The sequence below is a fragment of the Hemitrygon akajei genome, chromosome 10, assembly GCF_048418815.1.
Source record: "Hemitrygon akajei chromosome 10, sHemAka1.3, whole genome shotgun sequence".
In the NCBI taxonomy this organism is placed as follows: domain Eukaryota; kingdom Metazoa; phylum Chordata; class Chondrichthyes; order Myliobatiformes; family Dasyatidae; genus Hemitrygon; species Hemitrygon akajei.
The window spans coordinates 19644520-19662812 of record NC_133133.1 but is presented as its reverse complement, the minus strand read 5'-3'; the positions used below and the strand labels follow the sequence as shown (position 1 = coordinate 19662812).

The 18293-nt window shown below is 43.8% G+C and overlaps 1 protein-coding gene across 1 annotated transcript in view; it reads right to left on the bottom strand.

Moving 5' to 3' along the window:
- Positions 1 to 1271: 1271 nt before the first annotated feature.
- The window catches only part of LOC140734205 (protein ATP1B4-like), a 55336-nt gene continuing 38314 nt past the window's right edge, over positions 1272 to 18293 (bottom strand). Inside the window, exons 4-9 of the mRNA XM_073057875.1 lie at positions 17971 to 18099; positions 16265 to 16369; positions 11549 to 11745; positions 4618 to 4674; positions 2655 to 2744; positions 1272 to 1830 (exon numbers count right to left, since the gene is read on the bottom strand). Coding sequence (XP_072913976.1) covers positions 1669 to 1830; positions 2655 to 2744; positions 4618 to 4674; positions 11549 to 11745; positions 16265 to 16369; positions 17971 to 18099 — 740 coding nt within the window. The 3' untranslated portion in view covers positions 1272 to 1668. The remainder of the gene's footprint in view (positions 1831 to 2654; positions 2745 to 4617; positions 4675 to 11548; positions 11746 to 16264; positions 16370 to 17970; positions 18100 to 18293) is intronic.

Below are 18293 nucleotides of genomic sequence, written 5' to 3'. Positions count from 1 at the left end.
GAGTTAAACTCCATCTGCCATTTCTCTGCCCCTATCTGCAACTGATCTATATCTCGTTCCATTCTTTGCCTGTCTTCAATGCTATCCACGACACCAACAATCTTCATATCTTCTGCAAACTTACTAACCCACCCATCTACATTTCCATCCAGGCCAATTATTTCCATCACAAAACAGCAGAGGTCCCAGCGCAGATCCCCGCGCGTTTGTTGGTTTTGGTATGTACGGCTTTTCTGTGAATGCCTGCAAGGAAATGAATCTCAAGGTATCATATGGTGACTTTGATAATAAATTTACTGAGAACTTTGAAATATTTTAAAGGGGATGTGGGGGGGGGGGGGGGTTCTGCACCCAGGGGATGGTTGAGGTCTGGAACGCAGGCAGAGTCTTCCGCAACATTTAAGTATCTAGATGATATCTTGAATCACCAAGATGCGTAAGGTCACAGGTCAAGTGCCTGACAACCATGGTGCTAGTATAGATTAGGACCTGATGGGTAGCATGAAGGAGATGGGCTGAAGGTCATGCTTCAGTGCTGTGTGACTCTAATTTGATTTCACTTTAGAGTTACAGAAAATTCATCCACCTTTAAAAAGCCAGACGGCCCCTGAATGGTTTAACATCACGGACTGTGGAGAACCACTTGAACATTTTTTTGAAGTGCCGGAGGAATTTAACCAGATATTTCACACATTGTATTTGGCGTACAGGGTGTACCGGTGTCCAAGTCGGGGCAGGATCTCTGGTGCAGGAGTTTGTATCTGTCCTGGGTCAGCTCATTTGCCTCTGGTCCTCACCAAGCAGCTGTTTGCACGTGCCAGTGGCCACACTCCAGCACGCCGCTTCGACGGGCAGGCTAAACCAGGTGAGGGCAGCCAGTAGGCTGCATGCCTGAGTGAAAGAGTGACGAGCCTGGCCCAGCATGCGAAGTCAGCTCTAGCAGACTGGCCGATGAGATCCAGCAGCCGTGAAGGCAGCTCTACAATGCTCTGTGGAGAGCGAAGGGTGTGACAGAACACTGCGACCAAGGAAGATCCCAGACCTCATACCACCGCACTCAAGACTTCTGGGGTCGAGAGAGTGGAACTGCCCCAGTGCAACGGTTTCTCCACTTTAAAAACTCTCCCGCACAGGTTTCCTCATGCAGTTCACTGAAGAACGACCCAAACCCAAGTCATCGTCGGTCACTTGGAGTATGGGGTCTAACATGAGGCTGAAATCATTGGCAGTTCTCTGTGCCCAGTGTAGTACACAAGCACTTGTAAAATGACTAATTTCAATATAAAACATTTATTTCTGTCAGAAAATTGTGAGCCACTCTGTAGAAATTCCAACCAAATTCAAAACAAGTAATTATTGAATGAGAAATAGAGTAATTATCTCAGCCATAGTTTATGTAGTTTGACTGAAAGTAAACAATTATAATTTTAATATAGTGGAGACTGTACAGAGATATGTTTACCATTGGCATACCAAAACTAACACAGATTCAAATAAACCTTCTACCAATAAATTCAGGGGGGTTGGGATCAGTCTATTAAGTTTCTGTACCTTAGCAATAGAATAGTTATGCTATCAACACAAGTCTTCCAGATACTCGGCTAAGAAACCAAGTCATCGGCACAGAACCATTCTCTGTATCTTTCATACAGAAGCCCACATCTCATGTTATTCTTTGATGTTGAGAGTGAAGAAAATTCTGCCCGAATATCTGTCTTGAACGATGTCATTTTTGATGCCACGCCCATTTATTTTGCATTGAAGCCAGACTTCAGAGTTTTTCTCCTTCAGTTCGTATTGCATTGCCACCAGTGGGCTTGAGTAATTTACCTAAAAATTCAAATAGAATTAATGTTTCATTTCCTTTAAACAGGTAACGCATGTCCTTGCCACGACCATTGACACATTGAATGCAGATCCTCCCCATGTTACGAACACCCTAGTTGTGTACAACCCTTTATAGAACCAACGTTTGAGACACCAGCCAGATTCTCTGCCACATGTGAGTTCTGTTCATAGCTTTCATAGCTGCATTTCCACCTTGCAGGCTGTCCGGATTTACAAGCCATTCGCAAGAACGGAGCCCTGTTGTAACGTGGAGGGGGCTGGCATATTGGAAAATGTTATAACCAAAGCTAATAAACATGCAAAGTAACACACACACACACACACACACACACACACACACACACACACACACACACACACACACACACACACACACACACACACACACACACACACACACACACACACACACACACACACACACACACACACACACACACACACACAATGCTGGAGGAACTCAGCAGGCCAGGATGCATCTACGGAGAGGAACAAAGAGTCAACATTTCTGGCCAATCCTCCAAGAGGACCACACATGGGAAGGAGGCTTGCGTGCCTCAGTGACCCTGAGAGCTATGCTGGCAGGAGCTTTATTCTCGGGCACCTGGTAGGGTCACCATGGCTAACAGGTCAAAGGGTAGAGGCCAGACTAAGAGTGGTCCACCAGCCCTTCAGGTTCGAGGGTTCACTTCAGGGCTAACAACCCTGACTGGTTAAACTAAATTGTTACGGAAGCAGCAATGAAGAGTCCCCCTACATGAGGGCAATGGTATTTGAGTGAAATAGAAAAGAAATTAGCCACTTACATGTGTCAGTTTGCCGTAATAAGGAAAGTACAGAAGATCAAAGGCTCCCTCACGTGGATAGAAGTGAATTGTAACATTGTTGTTTCCTTTCTGAAAAGAGCAAGTGTATGTTTATATTGTATTAATGACGTTGTCAGAACTAACAAATTAACATAAGTTACAGTAAAATATATATAAATAAGTGTAAAAGACAATAGCGAGGAAGTGATCATGAAGTCATGGTCCGTTCAGAAATCTGGTCGCAATGGGGATGAAACTGTCCCTAAATCGTTGTCTCTCTCTCTTCCGGCTCCTCCCTGACTGCGATGAGATGAGAGCATGTCCCAGGAGGCGAGGGTCTTTAATGATGGATGCTGCCACCTCGTGGCATTGCCTTTTGAAGATCTTCTCACTGGTGGGGAGGTTAGTGTCCATGATGAGCTTACAACCCGCTACAGCTTCTCCTGACCCTGTGCATATGTGCCTCCAAAGCAGACAGTGATGCAACCAGTCAGAACACTTGCAGACATTTACTAGAGGCCTTAATGACATGCCTAATCAGCTCAACCTCTTAACATTGCCGCTGCCCTGCCTTCTTCGTAATTGCATCAATATGTTGCTCCCAGGATAAACCTTTGGAGATGTTGGCACCTAGGAACTTGGATCTACTCAACCTTTCCACTGTTGATCCCTCAGCCCAGAGCCAGCTCCTCTGGCATCTAAGCCAGTTTCCATTTGTGAACCAATTACTTTAAGTGTCAGGTTTTTCCATGAATGGACAATGTTGTACAAGTTCCAGAGTCAGAGAGAAATAAATTCTGTAAGCTCTGGTTGAATTAGTTGTACAACAACAATAATGTGCACTTCAATACACCTAAGATGAACCAGCCTTTATAAGTTGCCCATTGTATTAATTAAGTGACACCAGCATACATAGGTTAGTGCAACTCTTTACAGTGGCAGTGACCCAGGTACAATTCCCGCCGCTGTCTATAGGGAGTTTGTATGTTTTCCTCGTGACCACGTGGGTTTTCTCTGGGTACAGTTTAGGGTAAAAACACAAGAAATTCTGCAGATGCTGGAAATCCAAGCAACTCTCACAAAGTGCTGGAGGAATTCAGCAGGCCAGGCAGCATCTATGGAGGGGAATAAACGATCAACGTTTCGGGCTGAGTCCCTTCTTCAGGACTGAAATTGGAAGGGGGAAGATGCCAGAATAAAAAGATGGTGAGGGGGGCAAGAAGGAGAGCTGGAAGGTGATAGGTGAAGCCAAGTGGATGGGAAAGGAGGAATCTGATAGGAGAGGAGAGTGGACAAAAGGAGAAAGTAGAGGAGGAGGTGACCCAGGAGGAAGTTATAAGCAGGTGAGAAGAGATAAAAGGCCAGAGTGGAGAATAGAAGAAGAGGGGAGGGGGAGGGGGAAAAGTTTCCAGAAGGAGAGATTGATATTCATGCCATTGGGTTGGAAGCTACACGGATGGAGTATAAAGTGTTGCTCCTCCATCCTGAGGGTGGCCTCATCGGGGCACAAGAGGAGGCCGTGGACCGACATGTTGGAATGGGAATGGCGATCGGAATTAAAATGGCCACTGGGAAGTTGGGCTTTGGTGAATGGAGCAGAGGTATTCAGCAAAGCCACCAGGGAGTTCCACTTCTGGCGGATGGAGCAGTGGTGCTTGAGGGTTAGTACGTTGTGGGCACGCTATGCTGGCACTGGAATCATGGTAACACTTGCAGGCTGCCCCAGCACATCCTCGAACTGTGTTGGTCATTGACACAAGTGATGCATTTCGCTCTATGTTCCAATGTACATGTGACAAATAAAGCTAATCTTTAATATTTTTTTTAATACTCATGCATTCTGCTTAAACTCCACTGGGATACAACCACACTTTGGCATGTACTTGATTGGCCAATGGCCACCAGCGTTACTGCAATGACTCAATGCAAGCTTTAACATGGGCGTTTATGATATGTCACTCACCATCATTTCACAGCTCACATAGGGTTTGGCTCCTTTGCCAGGCAAGTACCCAATGATCTGAAAAAGAATTGAATTTCAACAAAACTGGAATTGGAATTGGTTTATCATTGTCAGATATACTGATTTACAGTGAAAAGCTTGTCTCGTATTCTGTTTTGATAGGGTCTGTGGATACGATAGGGTCTTTTAAGAGACTCCTGGAGAAGTACATGGAGCTCAGAAAAATAGAGGCTATGGGTAACCCTAATTTCTCAGGTAAGGACATGTTCAGTACAGATTTGTGGACCGAAGGGCCTGTATTGTGCTGTAGGTTTTCTGCCTTTCTAGATCAAATCATTGCACAATGTTACTGAGGCAGAACAAGCTAAAACAATAACAATGCGGAATAGATCACAGTGAGGTAGATGTGAGGTCAACAGTCCAACTTATTATAGTATGGATGACTGTGGAGGCCAAGTCTTTGGACATATTTAAAGCAGAAGTTGATAGGTTCTTAATTAGCAAGGGTGTGAAAGATTATAGGGAGAAGGTGGGAGAATGGGGTTGAGGGCGATCATAGATTAGCCATGATGAAATGGTGGAGCAGACTTGATGGGCCAAATGGCCTAATTCTTATGGAACTATTTTAACCAATCCAAACAACGAATTGAACCAATATAAATGCAAGCACTCATCAGGAACAACACTCAACTGCGCACAGATGGCGTCACTGCGACTGGTGATGAAACGTTTGTGACCTAACTGCCAGGCTCAGTGAACAACCCTACAAACTATTTTAATAGTTTTATAACAGCAGGGTTGAAGCTGTCCTTGATCCAGGGTGGTACATGCTCACAGGATTTTGTATCTTCTACCCAGTGGAAGGGCAGGAGAGGCGGGCAACAGTGGGATTTGTAGAGCACAATCAAGTCTCAAGCAGACAAAATTATGAGGGCATCTGAGAAGAAAATTTTCACACCGAGAGCAGTGGGACTCCTGTGTACAACCTGAGGAAGTGGGCAAGACAAATATTCTCATAATATCTGAGAAGCATCCAGACAAACACGAAACACAAGAGGTTCTGCAGATGCTGGAAACCGAGAGGTACACACACAGAATAACGGAGGCAGCTCGGGTAGCGTCTGTGGAGAGGAATGAACTGGTGAAGGGTCTTGGCCTGAAATGTCAACTGCTTATTCCCCTCCACAGATGCTGACGGACCTGCTCTTGAATTGTTATGGTATAGAAAACTATGAATCTAACGTGGGTGAACGGAATTAGCACAGGTAGGTAAAATAGTTGACGTGGGTGTTGTGATCAAAGGCCTCCATATATGTGGTACAACTCTATGAAAAGTAGGGTTATTTGGATAATACCCATCACCATGGCAGGGCAGGACTGAGAGATCTGGTGACGTACTCCTGCTCCTTGTGTTCTTATGACAGACCAAAATAGTAGTGAATAATCCAAAAATAATAACACAAAGTAAATAAAAGTGATGAATATTTTTAAAGATATCAAGTTTATAATGCAGTGGAATGCAAAACCTACAGAGAGTGTTTGATACAACCCAGTCCATCACGGGCAGAGCCCTTCCCATCATTCAGCACGTCCACAAAGAATGCTGACACAAGGAGGCAGCATCCATCATCGAGGACCCCACCATCCAGGCCGTGCTCTCATCTCGCTACTACCGTTAGGCAGGTGATATGGGAGCCTTAGGTCCCACACCACCGGGTTCATGAACATTTATGACCTGGCAACCATTAGGCTCTTGAACTGGCATGGATAACTTCACTCAACACAACCATGAACTAATTCTATGATCTACAGACTCACTTTCAAGGAATTTTTACAACTTAAGTTGCCAGTGTTATTTTTTAATTAGACAGTTTGTCTTTTTTTGAACATTGGTTGTTCACAGTCATTGTTTATGTATAGTCTTTTTGTAAATTCTATTGTATTTCTTTATTTTTCCTGTAAATGCCTGTAAGAAAATGGATCTTAAGGAAATATACAATAACTTATTCAGTACGTACTTTGATAATAAATTTGCTTTGAAGACCATTAGATATAGGAGCTGAATAGGCCATTTGGCCCATTGAGTCCACTCTGCTATTTCATCATGGCTGATCCATTTTTCCTCTGAGCTCCAATCTCTTGCCTTCGACCCGTATCCCTTCATGCCCTGACCAATCAAGAATCTATCACTCTCTGCCTTAAATATACACAAAGACTTGGCCTCCACAGCTGCCTGTGGCAAAGAATTCCACAGATTCACCACTCTCTGGCTAGAGACATTGCTCCTCATCGCCCCTCTATTCTGAGGCTCTGTCCTCAGGTCTTAGACTCTCCCACCATAGGAAACATCCACTCCACATCCACTCTATCAAGGCCTTTCAACATTTGATAGGTTTCAATGAGGTCACCCCTCATTCTTGTGAATTCTAGTGAACACAGGCCCAGAGCCATCATACGCTCTTCATATGACAAACCTCTCAATGCTGGAATCATTTTCGTGCACCTCCTTTGAACCGTCGCCAGTTTCAGCACATCCTTTCTACAATAAGGGGCCCAAAACTGCTCGCAATACTCCAAGTGAGGCCTCACGTGTGCTTTATAAAATCTCAATGTTACATGAAGTACACTTAGTAAATTCCAGGAATAGCTTGCTAATTGTTAAAGGATCTTTTAGCACACTGGAGCACTGATTGACAAGAAAGTTACCGGTTCCTCCCTCACCTCAGAACTCACTCTAGGCAGCTGCTTCAGTGTATTACAGAGGGAAATGTAACAAACACACATTGATCACTTAGGTGCCCTGTTGAATATATTTATCATCTTTGTCACAACCCAGCAACCCAAAGTATGATAGAACACCATCCATGTTCCCTTCAAGGTCTCACTACATACTAATTTGTATATACTAGTGATTATTCTTTGGTATAAGATCAAAAGCCAGGAATCCCTCAGCTAACCACGTGATGAGGACATCCTCCTGATGTGGACTATCATACTTCAAACAGGGAGCTCAACACCACCTACAGGAATACTTAGCCATGAATATTGACTTTGCCCATGATGCTCATATCTTGGAAAAGATTTGCTTTCAGACTAATATATCTAGAAACAATTAACTGATAACTTGTTCCTCTTTGCATCTGTAGGAACTTGATGTGAATAATTTGGTGGCACTTCGACTTGTATTGAAGGGCCCATATGGTCAGAATAACATTTCTGTCTGTAAGGCATTTTAGGAAATCCGAAGGACTTCATTCACTGGAGTGCAGGAGAATGAGAGGAGATTTGATAGAGGTATACAAAATTATGAGGGGTAAAGATAGGGTAAATGCAAAGCAGGCTTTTCCTACTGAGGATGGATGAGAGTACAACTAGTGGATATACCTTAAGTGTGAATGGAGAAATATTTAAGGGGAAGCAAAGGGGGAACTTCTTCACCTGGAGGGGCTGTCCGTGCGGAACAAGATGCCAATGGAAGTGGTGGATATGGGTTTGATTGCAACATTTAAGTTTGGATAGTTACATGGATGGGAGGATTATGGAGGGCTATGCTCCAACTCAATGGGGCTAGGCAGAATAACAGTTGGGCACAGACTAGATGGGCTGAAAGGCCTGTTTCTGTGCTGTAGTCCACTATGACTAAGGATATGAAAAGTCATACTTGTGCAATGTCTCGACTTAATCAATAAGTTCTGTATGTTGCAGGCATAAGACATCACCTTTTGCGACTTCATTCACAGATCCCAGCATTCACTAATGCTCCCAGACTAATTGGCACGTAAAGATAACAAAACCAGCCACGAAAACCCTGACCACAGAAGAAACACTTGAAAATTTCCATTGTGATGCACCTTCAAATATTACGCTGCTTTGTGGCAGTTAAGGGAAAACAACTTCCAAGCTGGAGTGATGCAAGGAATTTAGTGAGAGAATATAAATATGGGCCTGGGTTGTTGAAAGTATTTCTACCAATGGGCATGGAGACTTCAGAAAAGACGGAGGGGTTTAGAACAGAGATGAGGGGGGAGCTCAGTGAACCTGTGGAACTCATTGCCAGAGAGAACTGTAGGAGACAAGTCACTGGGTATACTTAAAGTAGAGTTTGATAGGTTATTGATTAGTAAGGTTATTGAAGATTATGGGGAGAAGGCTGGAGAATGTGGTTGAGAAGGAAAATAAATCAGCCATTTTGAATGGCAAAGCAGACTCGATGGGCCGAATGGCCTAATTCAGTGAGTATGTACGGAGATCAGAAATGTTGGTAAACAATATAACTCTAAAAGGACGGGCTGATGACTCAGCAGGACTTGCTTCAGAGTACAGATTGGTCCTTGGAGTGTAGGAGTAGATCCATATAGGTGCAGGTGGAATGAAGTTGGGCAAAAATGAGAGTAGGTAACCTCGAAGGATGGCGTGGCAGCATAGCGGCCAGCGAACACTTTACAGTGCCAGTGATCTCCGATGAGGGTTCAATTCCTCCTTCTGTCTGTAAGGATTTGGTATATTCTCCCCGTGTGACCGTGTGGGTTATATCCGGGTGCTCCGGTTTCCATCCCACATTCCAAAGGTGTACAGGTTAGGGGTGAAGCTAGCAAGTCGTGGGCATGCTACTTTGGCACTGAAAGCATGGCGATGCTTGCGAGCTGCCCCAGCACCTTCTCGGACTGTGTAGGTTGTTGATGCAAAATTACGCATTTCACTGTATGTTCCAATGTTTCGTGATACATGTGACAAATAAAGCTAATCTTTCTTTCTTCCTGCGTGCTACAGAACAAAGGGTCAGAAGCACAGTTTAAAATTAAACAGAATGCCGAAGGTCTTCTAGAGTGGCACTGAACTTTCGTGGTTCCACTAACATTAAGGTTCCCTGGAGCTCCCAGAGGATGCAGTACCACAGAGATAAAATTGGAGGTCGGGTAGTATTGTCATCTCTTGATTTCAGTTTCCTGCCCTGAAAATGCTACTTGGTTAACACTCATTGAGGTAAGGAGACTTCTCTGACAACCTGGAATATAGATGCGTAAAACTACAACACAGAACACTACAGTGCAGAAGCAGGCCTTTTGGTCCGTCTAGTCTATGACAAACTATTAATCTGCCTAGTCCCATCAACCTTCACTTAGATCATAGCCCCTCATACCCCTCCCATCTATGTACTTAACCAAATTCCTCTTAAATGTTGCAATCAAACCCACATCCACCACTTCTGTAGGCAGCTCGTTCCATACTCTCATCAGCCTCTGAGTGAAGAAGTTCCCCCTCATGTTCCCCTTAAACATTTCACCTTTCACCCTTAACCCATGACCTCTAGTTTTAGTCTCACCCATCATCAGTGGGAAGAGCTTGCTTGCATTTACCCTGTCTATCACTGTCGTAATTTTGTATACCTCTATCAAATTTCCCCTCATTCTCCAACACTCCAGGGTATAGTCCTAACCTATTCAACCTTTCACTATAACTCAGGTCCTCCAGTCATAGAACATTGAAATCTACAGCACATTCCAGGCCCTTCAGCCCACAATGTTGTGCCAACCATGTAACCTACTCTAGAAACTGCCTAGAATTTCCCTCGTGCATAGCCCTCTATTTTTCTAAACTCCATGTACCAATCTAAGAGTGTCTTAAAGACCCTGTTGTATCTGCTTCCACCACCACCGGCAGTGCATTCCACGCACCCACCACTCCCCGTGTGAAAAGCTTTACCCCTGACATCCCCTCTGTACCTCTTTCCAAGCACCTTAAACCATGCCCCCTTTTGCTAGCCATTTCAGACCTGGGAAAAAGCTTCTGGCTATCAATACAATCCATGCCTCTCATCATCTTATATACCTCTATCAGGTCATTTCTCATCCTCCGTCACTCCAAGGAGAAAAGGCCAAGTTCACTCAACCTATTCTCATATGGTACACCCTCCAATCCAGGCAACATCCTTGTAAATCTCCTCTGCACTCTGTCTGTAGTATCCACATCCTTCCTGCAGTGAGGTGACCAGATCTGAACACAGTACTCCAGTCCTGGAAGTATAAGTTTTCCGTATACTCTTTCAATTTATTGATACCTTTCCTGTGACTAGAACTGCACACAAGACTCCAAATCCGGCCTCACTACATCTTGTATAACTTCGACATCCCAACACCTGTACTCAGTACTCTTATTTACCAACGCCAAAGTGCCAAAAGCTCTCTTTATGATCCTATCTACGTACAATGCCCCTTCCAAGGAATTAATGATCTGTATTCCTGACATCGAGTCCTTACTTCCATAACTGGAACTTACTCTAGCAAGGTTAATTTGGTTTCAGAATCGTGTACCTCACAATCTCATCTTTGGTTGCCAGCATGAAATACGTACAAGAATATGGCCATGAGCTGAACTCCACCGAAGTAGAGACAAACTTCTCTGTAATATCTGCCACAGTGAACATCAGTCACACAAAACGGTGACTCAGATATTCTGTAAGATAAAGCTTGGATTAAATGGGGCGATTTTAACATCAGGCACAAAATGGGCAAACGGTTTGCAGAGAATCCCAAACACAAAGTACACTGCAGATGCTGTGGTCAAATTGAGTCGCACAAAAAAGCTGGATGAACTCAGCAGGTCGGGCAGCATCTGTTGAAAGAAGAGGTCAACGTTTCGGGTCGAAACTCTTCGTCAGGACTAAAGAAGGATCTTTCCTCTGATTGGTTTTCCACCCTCTCCCCACCTTCTTTATAAGGCCCCTGCCCCCTCCTTCTTTAGTCCTGACGAAGGGTTTTGACCCGAAACGTTGACTGCTCATTTCAATGGATGCTGTCCAACCTGTTGAGTTCATCCAGCTTTTTTGTACGTCTTCCAGAGAATCCCGTTTTGCATTGATACTGTTATCACTTGTTACCAGTTGGTAAGCAAGAATGGTAGCTCCCTGTATCTCTGAACAGCACCAACATACTTTGTTCATCTTTAGAAGAATGCAGGGCTTTCCACTGGAGTATCCAAAAGTTGCATCTTCAATTCCAGAACAGTTTTCCAGCATAGTTCGATTAAATTGACAAGCCCGTCTTTCTTCACTTTCATTACCGGTTTGCATGAAGTATCCCCCAGGGGCACATGGAATGTTGTTAATTGCCTGGATACTGTCATTATAAGCTGTGAAGAAAGAAAGTGAAGTCATGGAAACTGTAAACACACTATATAACAGATTAATTTCACTTGACATCCACACTTTAATTGTAAAAAAAATCATTTAGGGAGCACATGAAAGATACAAAGGTGATTAGAATTCTCTGCCAACAGAAGTCCATGAATGTGGATATAAAAGGAGGAACTGAAAATTGAAGTCTTAAATGTGAACTATTATTTCTAGTTCTCCTTCCACAGATGCTGCCTGACCATTCCCAGCACTTTCTGTTTATATTACAGTCAATGGTCACTATATTAGACTCAGGAGTGGAACCTAGCATGTTCTTCTGTTGCTTGTAGCCCATCCACTTCAAGGTTTGACGTGTCATGCATTCAGAGATGCTGTTCGGCACACCGCTGTCGCATGTTTACTTCAGTTACTGTCACCTTCCTGATGGCTTGAACCAGGCTGACCATTCTCTTCCGACCTCTCTCATTAACAAGACATTTTCGCCCACAGAACTGCCACTCACTGGATCTTTCTCTTTGTTGTTTTTCAAATCATTCTCTGTAAACTCTAGAGACTGTTGTGCGAGAAAATCCCAGGAGATCAGCAGTTTCTGAGATACTCAAACCACCCTGTTTGGCACCAACAGTCATTCACAGTTCAAAGTTCCAAGTACAAAGTAAATTTGCTATCAAAGTACATATACGTCACCATATACAACTGTGAGATTCATTCATTTTCTTGTGGGCATACTCAATATATTCATAATAGAATAATACAGATATTACATGCTGTAGTACATTTCATGGTCAAAGTCACTTAGGTCACATTTCTTCCCCATTCTAATGTTTGGTCTCAAGAACAACTGAATCTCTTGACCATGTCTGCATGCTTTTATGCATTGAGTTGCTGCCCCATGATTGGCTGAATAGACATTTGCATTAATGAGCAAACGTACCCAATAAAGTGGCCACTGAATGTAAATGGTAAAATGTTTCAGAAAGATAAAGGGCTGGTGAAAGAAATTATGCAAAAATAGGATACTTTGAACAGATGAGACAGCTTACTTACAGTGTATTAACCCAATAACCCATTTCTATTTTCTGATATTCTATGAATGTATTATTTTAATAATTGTTTTCCAGTTCCCATGAAGAATACAAGTCATATTTGCAAACAGACTGAGAAGTATTTTGACAGCCCTCACTGATTACTGATTGTGGTGGCATCTTGAGTTACTGGAATAGTGCACACCAATGTAATTTAAATTGGTGCCAAATATTGCTACAACATCATGCCAAAGTCAGGAAAACTGAAGAGCTGATTGCTGGCTTCAGAAAGAGGAAGGAGGGCCAACATGCACCAGGAAAGAGTTAGATAGAGCTCTTCAAGATAGTGGAGTCTAGGGATATGGGGAGAAGGCAGGAGCGGGGTACTGATTGTGGATGATCAGCCATGATCATATTGAATGGCGGTGCTGGCTTGAAGGGCCGAATGGCCTACTGCGGAACCTATTGTCTATTGTCTACATTGAGGGATTGAGGGTCAACAACTTTGAATTCATGGGCAGTAACGATTCAGATGACCCGTCCTGCGACCAGCATGGAGATGTAATTACAAGAAAAGTACACCTACCTTAGGTGGTTAAGGAAATTTAGCATGTTACCAAACCTTCTAACAATTGCCTAAGGAGGTACTGTTGAGAGTATCCTGATGGGTCACATCATGGTTTGGCACGGTAATACAAATGTGTAGGAACATAAAAAGCTGTGGAGAGTAGCGAACTCAGCCCAATACATCATTGGCGTATCCATCAGGAGCTCCCAATGTTTTTATGACATGGACCGATGCTATTGAGCAAGGGGTCAGTGGACCCCAGGTTGGGACCCCCTGATCCATAAGACAACATCTATCATGAAAGATACCCCACCATCTGGGCCATTCTGTCTTCTTGCAGCTACCATTAGATAAGAGGTATACAAGTCTGAAGTCCAACACTCAGAACGGCTATTTCCCTTCAACCATTCAGTGCTTGAAACAACCAGCTCAACCCTAATCACTACCAGAGTGTAGCAAAGCTATGAACATTTTGAACTGCTCTTCTCTTTTTTGTTGTTCTAATATTTTTTTCTCTTGTATAAGTTACGATTTTCTTGCGACCTGTGTGTCTGTGATGCTTCTGCAAGCGAGTTTTGCATTTACACCTGTGTGTGTGGCAATGAACTTGGCCGAGTTTAGACAGAATCAGAACCAGAATCCGGTTTCATTTCTCAGGCATTTGGCATGAAATGTGTTGTTTTGCAGTGGCAGTACATTGCAATACATAGAAATAAAACTTTCAATTATAATAAGTATATACAAAATTAAATTAAATAAATAGTGCACAAAGAGAGGAAAAAATACTAAGGTAGTTTTCATGGATTCATTGTCCATTCAGAAATCTGACGGCAGAGGAGAAGCTGCTGTTTCTGAATCATTGAGTGTGTGTCTTCAGGCTCCTATACCTCCTCCTTGATGGTAGCGATGAGAAGAGGGGAGGTCCTGGGTGATGGAGATCCTTAGTGATGGATGCTGCCTTTTGAGGCATCGCCTTCTGAAGGTGTCCTTGATGCTGGGACACTAGTGCCCACGATGGAGCTGGGCGAGTTTACAACTTTCTGCAGCTTTTTCTGATCCCGTGCAGTGGCCCCTCCGTACCAGGTGGGAGATGCGACAGTTAAAATGCTCCCCCATGGTACAGCTATAGAAATTTGCAAGTGTCTTTGGTGACATATCAATCTTCTCAAGGTACAGAAGCCCAGGTTTTGGAACTTTTTGATTAGAACTGAGGGTATGATTGTGTTTGGACACTGAGCTGTGGCAAATAAACAGGCATTGCCGTTGTCCAGGAGATGCAAAGCTGAGTGAAGAACCAATAGAAACATAGAAAATAGGTGCAGGAGTAGGCCATTCGGCCCTTCGAGCTCACCCTACTCTTCTTGGGCCCTGATGTGACTGTTGCCCTTTGAAGCAGGTGGGAACGTATGATTGTAGTAGTGAGAGATTGAAGATGTCCATGAACACTCGTGCCAGTTGGCAGGCACAGGCTTTTAAAGTCCCACCAGTGCACCATCAGGGCCTGATGCCTTGCAAAGGTCCACCCTCTTGAAAGGTGTTCTGACATTGGCCTCCGAGACAGAAGTCACAGGGTTACCAGATGATGCAGAGATTCGCGCAGGTGTAGTTTTATTTTTCCTTTCAAAGCATGCGTAAATGAAGTTGAGCTCATCTGGGAGTGACGCATCACAGCTATTCATGACATTAGGTTTCATTTTGTTGGAAGTAATGACCTGGAAACCTTGCCAGAGCTGCTGTTCATCCAATTCCATCTCTAAGTTCAATCAAAATTGATCCTTCACCCTCAAAATAGACTTCTGTAGGTTGTACCTGGACTTTTTGTATATTTCTGGGGTACAGTCTTGAATGCCACAGATCTAGCTCTCAGCAGACTACAAGTCTCCTGGTTCATCCATGACTTTTGCTTTAGGTATGTCTGGAATATTTTCAAAGGCACACACTCATCTACACAGACCTTAATAAAGTTGGTGACATATTCATTCAGACTCGAAGATGAATCCCTGAATATTGTCCAGTCCACTGACTCAGAACAATCCTGTAGGTGCTCCTTCACATCCCTTGACCATACCTTCTTAGTGCTGCAGGCTCTGCCTATACATAGAAGTACAGCCAGATGATCGGACTTTCCTAAGTGAGGGCGTGAGCCCACTTGATGGTGATAGAACAGCGTTCAAGTGTGTTGGCTCCTCTGGTTCCACAGGTGACATGTTGGTGGTAGTTGCTCAGAGACTCCTTCGAGCTGGCCTGGTTGAAATCCCCCTCAATGATAGGGAAAGCATTAGAGTGCACAGTTTCGTACCCGCTGATGACGGTGCTCAGCTCCCCCAGTGCCTGACTTGACGTTGTTCTGAGGTGGAACGTACATCACCACCAGGATGATGGCAGTAAACTAGTTAGGCAGATAAACTATGTATGGTGAGCAAAAAGTTTTGGATACAATGTGCTGTTCATTTAGAGAGCAGGTGGAATATAGGTAATAGACACAAGGGATTCTGCAGATGCTGCAAATTCAAAGCAACACACACAAGATGTTGGAGGAACTCAGCAGGTCAGGCAACATCTCTGGAGAGTAATGAACAGTTGACATTTTGGGCTGAGACCCTTCATCAGGACTGGAACTTCAGTGTGGAATGTGGTGTTTTATTGGTAGTTGAGAGAAAAGAGGGAAGCTCTAGGGAAAGACAAATATTAGGTGACAAAGGGGAAAGTATTGAAACAGAGGTTAGATAGTTACAGAGAATTTACCAAGATAATGACAGTGTAAGCAAAAGGATTACTATTCGGGATTAGAATTCTACAAACTTAGCATTATCTCCTGTTTTAAAATGATCCATTGACCACACCCATCATTATTATTGGCATTCTTAATTTCGAATGATAACCTACAACATTCCCTCCCAGAGAAGTAACAAAACAACTTACGTGCAAGGAACTGGTGCAAGTTCTGCACGTACTGCAACCACGTGCTCTCATCTGCTGGGTTGAACGCGATTGAAAATTCACCAACATCCGGTCGTATCATCACCCCTGTGGAAAATGGAAAGCTTATTGACAGCTCTAACCTTCAACAGCAGCGGTCACCCCATGCAGAGCAACACATACGAGATGCTGGAGGAGCTCAGCAGGTCAGGCAGCGTCGATGGAGAGGAATAAACAGTCCATGTTTCTGACAAAGACCCACATCAGGAAAGGAAAGGAAAGGGGTAAAAGCCAGAATAAGAAGCTTGGGGGTGGGGGGGTGGGGGGGAAGGAGTACAAGCTAGATGGTGATAGGTGAAACCATGTGAGGGGGAGGGGGATGCAATGAGAAACTGGGAGCTGATTGGTGGAAGTGGTAAAGGGCTGAAGAAGAAGGAATCTGATAGGATAAGAGAGTGGACCATGGGAGAAAGGAGGGAAGCAGGAGGGGCACCAGAGGGAGGTGATGAGCGGGTGAGGAGAGGAGAAGGAATAAGAGAGGAGCCAGAATGGGGAATGGAAAAAGAGAGAAGGGAGAGGGGGGAGAAACTACCGGAAGTTGGAGAAATCAATATTCATGCCATCAGTTTGGAGACTACCTAGACGGAATATGAGGCGTTTCTCCTCCAAACTGGGAGTAGCCTCACCGCAGCTGTAGAGCAACAGCCCATCTATCTCCTTTTCTGACATCACGTAATTGCAAACCAGCTGCACGCCCTACTCCTTCAGTGTCACCAAGAGAACGTGGCTACAATCATCATGGGGAAAACGTTAGAGATGGACTGGGCACATGGTGAGAAGAGAAGCTGATGGCATCATCAATACAGCACTTCGTTGGACCCCTGAAGGGTGGAGGAAACTCGGGAGACCAAAACAATTTGTTGCGTACTGTAGAGGCAGAAAGAAGGACCGTGAACCACAGCTGGGACCCAATAGAGAAGATGGCCAAGGGCGGAGTGGAGGACCTTCACTGCTGCCCTACACCAGTGGTGTAATGAGCTATAAGTTAGAAGTTGCTCTTAATTACTTATGGATTCCATTAAGATTCAGTCTGTACATGTAATTAAGGTTGTCTCAATACAGAGAAGGAAATAATTGCTTTTGAATAGTGAACTTGATCTGCCAATAATTGGATAATGAAGATAATGCTGTTTGCAATCTCCATCTTCTAAATTTAATCTCTTAGGCTCGGTGATTTAAGTGACAGGCCGAATCGGATAGTTTGGGTACAGTCCAAATCAAGGCAGCGGGGCCCAGGCCCCAAAGTGTATTGAAGCAACTGAAGTTGATGGTTGGATGACAAATGAAGCGCCAGCCCAGATTGAAAAGGTCAAGGAGTTGGGGCCCGCGGCGATGGTCAGGATGGTTCAGCTCGCTGCCCCGTTCTGCACTAAACTGAGAGTCAGTCAGTCTCTCTCTCCCTCTCTCTCCCCCTCACTCTTCCTCTCCCTCTCCCCCTCTCTCTCTCTCTGGACCAATTCAGAACATGATTTGCTTGTGTTTATTGTTTGTACCATTTGGTTTTTTTAATTGCACATTGGGTGTTTGACAGTTTTTTTTCTGTATTTCTTTGTTTTGTGGCTGCCTGTTAAGAGACAAATCTCAAGGTTGTATAACGTATACATAGTCTGATAATAAATGTACATTGAACTTAGAACATGTCTAAATACCTGGATTGTTGATAAGGTCACGATATTTTGGCGTATATGGACTCAATGTTGATAGCATCCCATAAAAGCAGAGAACAAACATCCCAGCCAGGAAGGAATATAAACAGACATAAAACAGTAGAATAAGAGCTGCAAAATAAGCATTAATAACTTTGTTAGAAACATATACACAGTTCCACAAAAACTCTATTGTTTGAAGATACAATGTCTTATTCCCCGATATTTCTCACTATATTTCTCTCTTTCCTCCTAGAATTTACCCTCTTGCTTTGCCCAACACACCCCATTACTTTTCCTGTGTTTTCCTATGTCTGTCATTTTAT